Raw genomic sequence first — 12,029 nt, 5'->3', positions numbered from 1 at the left:
GGTGTGAAAACGAGACATCAAAGGGGATGCACGTCAAGGAAAATGTAGAATAGATCATTGTTAGCTAGGAAGAAGGTGACAACAAAGCAAACAGAGATAAAGTTTAATCAGGGGGCAATCAGGCTGGCTGGAGAACTAGGAAGGGAAGGGATGGAGAGGAAGGGATAGCAAGGGTTACTTGAAGTTAGAGAAGTCAATGTTCATACTGCTGGGGTGTGAGCTGTGCAAGCGAAATATGAGGTGCTGTTTGAGGCCTCAGTCTTCCAGCGGTGGAGGCCCAGGGCAGAAAGGTCAGTGTGGGAATGGGAGGGGGAGATAAAGTGTTTAACAACCGGGAGATGTAGGTAGGTTTAAAGCCCTGTCCCACGGTACGAGTTCATGCCAAGAGTTCTCCAGAACTAAAAAAAAATCTAACTCGTGGTAAGCACGGAGAATGAACGTAGCGGGTACGTCGGAACTCGGGGACGTCTCTTAGCGCTAACTGCAGGTACTTGGGAAGACTCGCTAACGCGGGAAGACTCGTGAAGATTTTTCAACATGATGAAAAATGTCCACGAGAGCCCCGAGTACCGACGAGTGGCCATTACCGTAAATCTCAGAGTTCAGGGCAAACTCAGGAGACCTCTTGGAATGAACTCGTACAGTGGGTCAGGGGGTTTTAGGCGGATTGAGCTGAAGTGTTCAGTGAAACTAGCTGGCAATGATCTGTTCTACATTTTCCTTGATCTACATCCTCTTTGATGTGTCGTTTTCACTCCTTACACTTCCTTATCTCTGTGTCTACCTCTCCCCTGACTCTCAGTCTGAAGAAGGGTCTCACCCATCTATGTTCTCCAGAGATGCTGCCTGTCCCGCATGTAGTGTCCTGGGTGTAAAGCAGCGCCTGCAGCAGCTTCCTGCACGGTGGGCCAGGCCGGGCCGGGCCGGGGCGGGGCGGTGCCATGGCAACCGCTGAGCCGGCCCCCGCGGCTGTCTGCTCTGTCTTCAGCCAGTCAGTGACGACGGCGGCGCCGCCGCGGCCCAGCTTGTGGTCGCCGTGTGGTCCGGCCGCCCCGGCTCCCAGCGCCCGCTATTTGCCCGCCCGCCCGCCAGCCAGCCCGTGCCCTGACCTCCGGTGGATGCAGGTGAGGCGAGGGAGCGCGGAGGGGCGGAGGGGAGGGCTCGGCGGCTGATTTATACTCGGCTCGCTCTCCGCCGAGTGCGAGGTAAAATGGCGCCGGCGAAAACCGGGCGGGAGACAGGGACGGACGGACGGAGGGAGGGAGGGACGGCGCGGCGGCGGCGAGGGGGAGGGGAGGAGGAGGAGCGGGGGGCCGCCGCCTCCCGGTCTCCACACCGGCCCGTTGGCGCCACTTTTAACGTTTTTCTAATTTGCACATTTACCTGACGGCGCCGGCGGAGCCTGCGTGGGTAGGCCGCAGATCACGTGGCCGCCCCTGATGACATCAGAGGTGGGAACCCCCCGGGAGAGGACACACACACACCTCCACCCCCACACCTAACCTACACCTACCTACCTCCACTCCCCCGGGATAGGACACACACACCTTCCACCCCCCCAGAATATGGGACACACTAACCTACACCTAACCTACACCTACCTACCTCCACCCCCCCGGGATAGGACACACACACACACACACTTCCACCCCCCCAGAATATGGGACACACACACCACCCCACCTCCACCCCCACCCCCACCCCCTGGGATAGAACACACACACACCTCCACCCCCACACCTAACCTACACCTACCTACCTCCACCCCACCCCCCCCCCCCCGGGATAGGACACACACACACACACTTCCACCCCCCGGGATATGGGACACACCCCACACACCACACACCCCCCCCCCCGGGATATGGAACACACACCACCCCACCCCGGGATATGGGACCCACACACACACACACACCTACACCACCCCCACCCCCCGGGGAGAGGACACACACACACCTCCACCCCCACCCCCCGGGAGATAGGACACACACACACCTCCACCCCCCGGGATACACACACACACACACCCCTCTACACCCCCACCCCCCCCCCCTGTTCCCCCCGGGATAGGACACACACACACACACTCCACACCCCCCCCGGGATATGGGACACACACACACTCCACCCTCACACCTCCACCCCCCGGGATATGGGACACACACACCTCCACCCCCACCCCCACACACACACACACCTCCACCCCCCGGGATATGGGACACACACACACCTCCACCCCCCCCCCGGGATATGGGACACACACACACACACACACACACACACACCTCCACCCCCCGGGATATGGGACACATACACACACCTCCACCCCCCCCCCCCCGGGATATGGGACACGGACACACACCTCCACCCCCCCGGGATAGGGGGGACACCCACACACACCCCACCCCCCCCCCCCCCCCCCCCCGAGATAGGGGGGACACACACCTCCACCCCCACCCCCGGGATAGGGGACACACACACAAAACCCCACCTCCACACCCCAGGATAGGGGGGACACACACCCCCCACCCCCAGGATAGGGGACACCCACACACCCCAGGTATAGGGAACACACACACAACCCCCACCCCCTGGGATAGGGGACACCTCCACCCCCCGGGATAGGGGACACAGACATACCCCCCGGGATAGGCACACACACACACACCCATCCCCCCGGGATAGGACACACTCACACCCACCTCCCAAGATAGGGGACACACAAAACCCCCCCCCCCCGGGATAGGAGACACAGACCCCCCCCCCCCCCACCACCACCCGGGATAGGGGACACAGAACCCCCCACCCCCCTGGATAGGGGTCACACACACCCCCCCCCCCCTCATCCCCGGAATAGGGGATACTCGCACCCCCTGGGATAGGGGACATAGACCCTCCCACATCTCCCGAGATAGGGGACACGGACCCACCCCCCGGGATAAGGGACACAGACCCTCCACCTCCCTAAAGTAAGCATGCAGGTACAGCAGGCAGTGAAGAAAGCCCTAGTGAGTACAGAGCCCTAGTGAGACCACACCTGTAGTATTGTGTGCAGTTTTGGTCCCCTAATTTGAGGAAGGACATTCTTACTATTGAGGGAGCGTGTAGCGTAGGTTGACAAGGTTAATTCCCGGGATGGCGGGACTGTCGTATGCTGAGAGAATGGAGCGGCTGGGCTTGTACACTCTGGAGTTTAGAAGGATGAGAGGGTATCTTATTGAAACATTTAAGATTGTTAAGGGTTTGTACACACTAGAGGCAGGAAACATGTTCCTGATGTTGGGGGGGTCCAGAACCAGGGGCCACAATTTAAGAATAAGGGGTAAGCCTTTAGGAACGGAGACGAGGAAACACTTTTTCTCACAGAGTTGTGAGTCTGTGGAATTCTCTGCCTCAGAGGGCGGTGGAGGCCGGTTCTCTGGATGCTTTCAAGAGAGAGCTAGATAGGGCTCTTAAAGATAGCGGAGTCAGGGGATATGGGGAGTAGGCAGGAGCGGGGTACTGATTGGGGATGATCAGCCATGATCACATTGATGGTGCTGGCTCGAAGGGCTGAATGGCCTAATCCTGCACCTATTGTCTATTGTCTATTCCCAGGATAGGGGACACAGACCCCCCCCCCCCGGGATAGGGGATACAGACCACCCCCCGAGATTGGGTGCATAGACCTCCCCACTCCCCGGGATAGGGGCACAGATGCCCACCTTCCCCCCCCCCCCACATCCCCCCACACCCTCTGGTGCCCAGGATAGATACAGACCCCCCAACCACACTCCGGGATAGGACACATCCCCCCGCCCCCCCGGGATAAGCGACACACACATCCCCATCCCCATGGATAGGAACACAGACCCCTCCCCCCATCCCATGGGAGAATAGACACAGACCCCCCAACCCCAGTAACAGGGGACACAGACCCCCCCCCCCATGAGAATGGACACAGACCCCCCCAACCCCCGGGATAGGGGACACAGACCTACCCCCACCACCCGGGATAGCGGTCACAGACTTCAAAACCAAACTCAGTTAAAGAAATAGATTCAAGCAGTTGAATGAACCCTGAGGAAAGGACAAGGCGTGTTTGGGGGCTGGCTATTTCTGTGGGGAGAGGCGGGGAAGGGGAAACGTGGAAGGTGGGGATTGTTGGGAAGGAGAGGAGGTTGGGAGAGTCAGGGGGATCTGAGTGGAGAGTGAGAGGAGATTGCAAAGGCAGGAGAGGGTGATGAGTTTGTTTTTGCTCTGTAAGTTAATTGGAAAATTACAACGTTGAGTGGGAAAATGCTGGGTTGTGTTGCAACTGTGATGACAAACTATGTCACTCATTTTGAGTTTTGAGAAACCTGATCATTGGAGATAATGAGATCATGCTCTTACCATTCAATTGTCTTGAGGAATCTGACCTTTGCTTTTACACACATACTGTGTCATGATACGATTGGTGGACCAAGAAAGTGCGCCAAATTTGCTTCTGCTTGCTACTGCTTATATACTTGTACTATGCCTATTGTAAACCACTTGCTCTGGGGAACACTTGGAACTCCAAGAGAGTGACAGGTCACGGAGCAGAGTAAGTCCCCTAGGGGTGACGAATAAACTTGTCGAAGCAAGAACGGTGTGTTGGTTCAGTATATTTACTGAGGAAAGATGGAGGGGAAAATAATCCAGTTTAACAAGGGATGGCGGGTGGTGGGAAGAGACTGTAAAAGATGATTGGAGGATGGATGGCAGGGGAAGAGTGAAATGGATCGAGAGACCCATTTGTAGGGGGTGAGTGCAGCTTCATTAGCAGTGGGTGGTAAGAGGAGGGGATCGAGATGGATGCAAGCAACATTTGAGCAAAGCCTATCCATTCCTTCGTTTATCCCATTTGCAGTTATTATAAAGTTTTCATTAATTTGTTTTTTTGTACTCTGTAGCCCTGCAATAAAACGGGCTTTTGTACAACTTGCTTTTTTCATGCACTTCTGAAATTGAATTACTGGCTTTAATATTCAATAAACTTAATGTCATTTATGGTAATATTTATCCAAAATGAATTTGCCTCGCATGTTGGAGTTGGGAATTACATTCCTTGCTTTTTTCCCTTCCCTTTGAGTTTGATTTGATCATTTAAAAGAATAATTATTTACCTATTTCCTTAGCATTTCGCCAGCAGATTGAGCACTGCTTCCTTAAGGCTTGTGTTCGAAATGATTTAACGCATTAAACAAAATACACCTTTGAACTGAACCCCTACCTCCAAACACTTTGTGAAAAGCTATCGTCTTGCTTTTTTTCACTTTTCTAGCGTGTCAACCAACTCTCCTCCCAGCACTCCTTAGTATCTCCGATATTTCTCGCACTTCTGATTGTATTCAACCTAGTATATCTTGTCAAATCCTACCGTAAACTCATAAAAGGCACAGTGTTGGAGTAATTTGGTGGGTCAGGCAGCATCTCTGGTGGACATGGATAGGTGACATTTTGGGTCAGGACTCTTCTTCAGATTCACAAGGAACTATAATTTTTGGTTTTGTCCCAAAACTTCACCTATCCATGGTCTCTAGAGATACTACCTGACCTGCTCAAATACTCTGGCGGAACACTTTGCGTGTTTTGTAAACCAGCATCTGCAGTTCCTTGTGGCTTCCTTAAATTCTGTGCTTTCAACATTATCCCCTAGCAACAAATGCTCTGCCAGAGCATTGCAGCAGGTTGACCAGCATCGGAAATGTTGATCTTTCGGGACATGGTCAAGATCCCGCTGCAGGGATTGGATCCAAAATGGCCAACATTCCTCACCCTTCCCCCACAACCACGTACAGATGCTGCTTAACCACCTGGGTTCCTCCAGCAGATTGTTTGTTGCCTCAGATACCTGTATTTCCAGCCGTTTGTGTCTCTGAACATACAGTGCCCTCCATAATGTTTGGGACAAAGACCCATCATTTATTTATTTGCCTCTGCACTCCACAATTTCAGATTTGTAATAGAAAAAATCACATGTGCTTAAAGTGCACATTGTCAGATTTTAATAAAGGCCATTTTTATACATTTTGGTTTCACCATGTAGCAGTGTTTATATATAGTACCCCCCATTTCAGGGCACCATAATGTTTCGGACACAGCAATGTCATGTAAATGAAAGTAGTCGTGTTTAGTATTTTGTTGCGTATCCTTTGCATGCAATGACTGCTTGAAGTCTGCGATTCATGGACATCACCAGTTGCTGGGTGTCTTCTCTGGTGATGTTCTGCCAGGCCTGTATTGCAGCCATCTTTAGCATATGCTTGTTTTGGGGGCTAGTCCCCTTCAGTTTTCTCTTCAGCGTATAAAAGGCATGCTCAATAGGGTTCAGATTTGGCGATTGTCTTGGCCACTCAAGAATTGACCAATTTTTAGCCTTGAAAAACTCTGTTGCTTTAGCAGTATGTTTGGGATCATTGTCTTGCTGTAGAATGAACCGCCGGCCAATGAGTTTTGAGGCATTTGTTTGAACTTGAGCTGATATGATGTGTCCATACACTTCAGAATTCATTATGATACTACCATCAGCAGTGGTATCATCAATGAAGATAAGTGAGCCAGTACCTTCAGCAGCCATACATGCCCAGGCCATAACACCCCCACCACCGTGTTTCACAGAAGAGGAGGTATGCGTTGGATCTTGGGCAGTTCTTTCTCTCCTCCATACTTTGATCTTGCCATCACTGATATGTTGATCTTCGCCTCATTTGTCCACAAGACCTTTTTCCAGAACTGAGGTTGTTTTAAGTACTTCTTGGCAAACTGTAACCTGGCCATCTTGCAGCACAGCCTCTGTATTTCTGTTCATGATGTCTTCTGCGGACAGTGGTCATTGGCAAATCCACACCTGACTGATCTGACAGGTGTTTGTTTTTTTTTCTTTATTATAGATAGATTTCTTTTGCCATCGGCTGTGGAGGTCTTCCTTGGCCTGTCAGTCCCTTAGCGATTAGTAAGCACACCAGTGCTCTCTTTCTTCTTAATGATGTTCCAAACGGTTAATTTTGGTAAGCCTAAGGTTTGGCTCAGTCTCTTAATGGCTTCTTTATCTTTCATTGGCACAACTTTGGTCCTCATGTTGATAAACAGCAATAAAAGTTTCCAAAGGCGATGGAAAGACTGGAGGAAAGACTAGGTGCTGAGAGCTCTCTTATACCTGCATGAAGGAGGCAGTTAAACACACCTGAGCAATTACAAACACCTGTGAAGCCATGTGTCCCAAACATTATGGTGCCCCGAAGTGGGGGGGGTGGGGTGGGGGGCTATGTATAAACGTAATGTTAACGTGCATGGTGAAACCAAAATGCATAAAAATACCCTTTAATAAAATCTGACAATGTGCACTTTAAACACATGCCATTTTTTGCTATTACAAATTTCAAATTGTGGAGTACAGAGGCAAATAAATAAATGATGGGTCTTTGTCCCAAACATTATGGAGGGCACTGTATTTCTTTTGTTTGCCTTGTGTGATTTTGCTCAAATTATTATTTCCAGCTTACAACGCACGGTTGACTGGAAGATAAGAAATCTATTTTAGTTTCCTTTAGGTCCATTAATAATGTTAACGTAACCTTCCAATGAAGCAAAACATCCCAAGGTACTTCCCAAGTGAATCAAGGAACACAGGCAACCAATAGCTTGGTCAAAGAGGTAAGACTTGAGGTGCTCTGAAAAAAAGGAACAATGATAGCAGAATGAAGCTAACTCCAGGCTTGGGGCTTTTACAGTTGAAAACATGCCACCTAATGATAGAATTTGGGGAGTTTCAAACACCCAAATTAAAAGAGTACAAAGTTGCACAAAAATATTTTATTTTCCTTTGCTCGTTTAGCAATTCCCATGCTACTAAAACTATTAAGTGACTGACCTATAATCATTATTAGTTCTGTCTTCCATTTAAAAAAATAAGTCAAATCATCCACGTTCAATAGATCCCCGGTATATGACGGTAACTTCCATCTTTGCAATTTCTTCCTCTCAGCTTCAGTACTTTGTTAATTCTTTTCCCCCATCCATTACATTGTTTATCTTGCTCAACCAAACAGATTTAGTGCTTATCTGAAAGGAAGTACTTGTGGCATTTGTGATTATAGTGCTTCTAGTTTTGGATTTTGATCCACAGGGGGCAGAAAATGGCAACGGCTCTGAAGTTACTGGCACCTCCGGGGATCTATTGAACCAATGCTACGCACATTTTCCAAAAGGAAGATGAAAGTAATGGTGATATGGGCCTGATAGGAATATTAATATTAAATTATTGTTTTGATCAAAATATTAGGTCTTCTGTAAGTTATTTTTAACTTGGTTATGAAGAATGTGCTTTAATTGTTTTGTTCTTCAGGTGAACATGTTGGCAAAAGGGATAAAGCGAAAATTTTCTGAAGAACAAGTTCTGGATGCCTGCCTTGATCCTGTTGTTGGCAATGTCAGTTTGCCATATAACTTGCAACGCCAGTCACTTCTAAATATCTCATTGTTCAAACTGCAGCTGTGTAAAATGCTGGTGGAACCAAATCTTTGTCGGTCAGTGCTTATAGCCAACACGGTGCGACAGATCCAGGAGGAAATGATCCAAGATTGCAGCTGGCAGGAACAAACGGCTTTCACGGGAAGCGATCTATACGTAGGTCACACTTCCTCAGATAGTCTGATTGCCACAGATTTCTTATGTACTCCAACAAAAGAGCTACATGTGGAAAGTTCCACTGCCTCCGCAAGTAATTCCAGCAATGTTACTAAAAGCAAGGTAAACTGCTCATCTTGTGAGAATATTACTTGTTCTGCAGCTGCTGCTTCTGTTAAAGACACCAGTACTGTAAAAGATCTGATTGAAGTGCATTTTGAAAATGATCTGAATATGTTGGAATCTGAGGAGCAGCAAGTGGATCTGAAGGAGTGTCCAAAGCCCTTGGATCAAGTATTCGGGAGTTTTGAGATTGCAAATTACTCCAGCTCTCTCACAGACATGACAATAGATGATTTATTTGCGGATATTGATACTTCTTGGCATGAGCTAGACTCAGTTGTGTCTGGATTGATGACCAGTCCAAAAACGACACCAGTCATATTTGAGTTATTAAATGGCTTACCATCACATGCGTCAACACCCATAAATTCTGCCCAAAACTGTAAAACAGATCTAACCGAGCTCGATCACATTATGGAGATTATTGTGGGCTCCTGAGTTTAAGAATTTTCTTCCTTTTTTAAGATACTTGCAAATCACCTGATTGTATCTCTTGTGAAGTTTTCTGACCAGTTTTCAGAATCTTGTCACCAGCAGTGCTCAGATAATGCCTTTTGCTTGCATTGCGTTTGTTCTTCTACTTGTCAGAATTGTTCAAACTAAAAATGGTACATATTTTCATACTCCATTAAATATATATTTTAATACAAATCTAGATTTTTTACAGTTTCAAGACTTCCCTGTGTAATTTTTACTTCTCGGTTTTCTAAGTAACTTTTGTTTTGTATCTGAGCAATGAGTGAGAGAAGTTTTATGAATGTCTTCCTTAGCTGTGCCAAGTAAAAGTTGCATCTTGTAACAAAGTTACACGTTCAATTTAAAAATTACCACACAAATGGAACCCTTTCAATTCAACATTGTAATTCAGAAAAAATATATAAGAAGGGAATTGTCACTAAAGTGTAGGGAAAATATACTTGCATTGCTGTCTTACAAGCACAAAATTCTTAATTATAATCTTTGAATTTATTGTATTAATAGATGAATGTGCTATAATGGTATTGAATTGTTTCCTTGCTAGATACTCTGTGGACTTGACATGAAAATGTTCCACTTTGTTCTCTGTAATCGCAACAGTACTGTGAATCTGGGCAGAGAAGACAACGCTGACTAAAGATTGAAAATTGTGAAAATTTAAAGGTTTATTCCCAATATTTTTTTTTTAATGCAGCGCTTATGATGTATGCTTTATGGTGCATATTATTTCAAATTAAGCCACTTTTTACATTTATAAAAGCCATATTTTCTGATGGTTGGATAGTTAGCACAACTGAATTCTAATTGGGACTGTTGATCTAAGTTATTAAAAGCGTTATTTATTTATTTAAGTGACTATGATACATTTGTGAAATTTTGGGTTGCAGCACACACCAGATCATAATTATGAATCCTGATTTGAACGCCAGTTTTTTAGTCCACTTTATAAACATCGTAGGATCTATTTAAAAAAAAAGATCAGACTTCTTTTCAAGCAGTATTATAGATTTGCTATTTTTAATTCAAAGCTTTAGAAACATTTTCAAAATAATAGCTGTAACTATCAACTTAAGTCCCAGAAAAAAAAGTATTTAGGTTAGGTTTTATTAAACGTTAAAATTAATCTATTTTATATTATTCATTAATAAAGTACATTTTATTAGTCTTTAAGCAATAACATAGAGCCTGAAACATTAATGTATACTTTTGACATTTGTAATTGTATGCTAGTCTTTTTTACTGAATTGTATATCTGTTAAATAAAAAAAATACATATCCATTTTTAATGTTTACCTACTTTGATTATTTACTTTATTAATTAAAACTCTTTGAAAATGTTTTTCCTTCATCCTGTGAGTTAAACTTTTTGTTTTAAATTGTGCATTCAAGGCTTAGCAGGGTTAGTATAGAAAAAGCACATTTACCTTCCTCATCAATAACAATCCTCCAACGGGATCCCACCACTAGTCACATTTTCCCATCTCCACCCCTTTCCGCAGAGACTGGTCCCTCCATAACTCCCTGGTTAACTCATCCCTTCTCACCCAAACCACATAACTCCCCAGAAGTTGCAACCCCGCAGGAGATGCAACACCTGTCCCCATACCTCCTCCCTCGATTCTGTCCAGGGACCCCGACAGTCCTTTCAGGTTAGGCAGAGGTTCACCTGCACCTCCTCCAACCTCATCTACTGTATCCGTTGTTCAAGATGTGGACTCTTGTACATCGACGAGACCAAACGCAGGCTGGGCGATCGTTTCACTGAACACCTTCGCTCAGTCCACCTGATCACCTGGTTGCTGGACACTTTAATTTTCCTTCCCATTCCAACACAGACCTTTCTGTCCTAGGTCTCCTCCATGGTCAGAGTGAGGCTAAATGCAAATAAGAGGAACAGCATCTCATATTTCGCTTGGGCAGCTTACAGCCCAGTGGCATGAACATTGATTTCTCTCACTTCAGGTAACCCCGGCCTTCCCCCCCTCTCTCTCTCTCTCTGTCCCTCCCATACCCAAGTCGCACCAGCTTCTCATTTTCACCTTACAAACAGCTTACAATGGCCTGTTTTGTTTATCATCGTTACTTTTTTTGCATATCTTTCATTCATTGTTCTTTATCTCTCCACATCACCGTCTATATCTCTCGTTTCTCTTATCCCTAACCAGTCTGAAGAAGCGTCTCCCAAAATGTCACCCATTCCTTCTCTCCATTGATGCTGCCTGTCCCGCTGAGTTACTCCAGCTTTTTGTGTCTGTCTTCGGTTTAAACCAGCATCTGCAGTTCCTTATTACACAATAACAATCCTGTTATGGGTAAATATGATTTATGAGGGAAAATGGTGACCAGTAATTATCTTGGGCGTTTGATGAGCCCTTCTATCTATCTATATTACTAAAAGTCTTATCTTGACCACTTCCTGTTCTGTATATTGATTTAAGAAAAAACGTTGCCACTTACGGCTGTGATTTTTGACCATCTTACTCAGAGTCCCCCTCCGCTGCGCAGGACAAGAGGAATTTTCCCATCGATGAAAAATAAAAGAGATATTGGTGTTTAAAAAATGTTGAGATTCTCTCCTGAAGGCCACGCCCCTTCTGGGGGGACTATAAAACCCAGAAGTGTTGAGTGCCTCAGTCAGTGTCTGCAATATGGGGGAAGAGGGAGAGGGTCATGTCTCTCAGTCTGAACTGCGAATAACACAACACATGTCTACTAAACTGTGAGTGGTTTACTGACCTGTCAGTGCCCTTAATGTGGTTTGAAAATATAGTTTGGAAATGCTAGAGCTGTGTTG

General features: G+C 46.5%; 1 protein-coding gene across 7 annotated transcripts; it reads left to right on the top strand.

Annotated features, from left to right (window-relative positions):
• The first annotated feature begins 926 nt into the window (after nucleotides 1-926).
• cdca4 (cell division cycle associated 4) lies at nucleotides 927-10,516 on the top strand. Of its 7 annotated transcripts, none has more exons than XM_055641093.1 (3): nucleotides 927-1,124; nucleotides 8,354-8,758; nucleotides 9,780-10,516. In XM_055641093.1, the coding sequence occupies exons 1-3, from the start codon at nucleotides 942-944 to the stop codon at nucleotides 9,870-9,872; spliced, it is 681 nt and encodes a 226-aa protein (XP_055497068.1). In that variant the 5' UTR covers nucleotides 927-941; the 3' UTR covers nucleotides 9,873-10,516. The 7 variants fall into 7 exon arrangements, with proteins under 7 accessions (XP_055497068.1, XP_055497062.1, XP_055497065.1 ...); XM_055641090.1 differs by adding an exon at nucleotides 7,550-7,662 and having other exon boundaries at nucleotides 997-1,124; nucleotides 8,354-9,834; XM_055641089.1 differs by adding an exon at nucleotides 7,550-7,662 and having other exon boundaries at nucleotides 1,064-1,205; nucleotides 8,354-9,834.
• Nucleotides 10,517-12,029: the final 1,513 nt, after the last annotated feature.

The sequence above is a fragment of the Leucoraja erinacea genome, chromosome 9, assembly GCF_028641065.1.
Source record: "Leucoraja erinacea ecotype New England chromosome 9, Leri_hhj_1, whole genome shotgun sequence".
In the NCBI taxonomy this organism is placed as follows: domain Eukaryota; kingdom Metazoa; phylum Chordata; class Chondrichthyes; order Rajiformes; family Rajidae; genus Leucoraja; species Leucoraja erinaceus.
Note: the sequence above shows the minus strand (reverse complement) of the source record. Positions and strands in the feature narration are given on the sequence as shown.

Bases quoted from the DNA above. Each gene is read 5' to 3' on its own strand.
- cdca4 (XM_055641087.1), top strand. From the start codon at position 942: ATGGCAACCGCTGAGCCGGCCCCCGCGGCTGTCTGCTCTGTCTTCAGC. The intron at 1,125-8,353 runs GTGAGGCGAGGG...TTTGTTCTTCAG, and splicing joins CTGACCTCCGGTGGATGCAG to GTGAACATGTTGGCAAAAGG.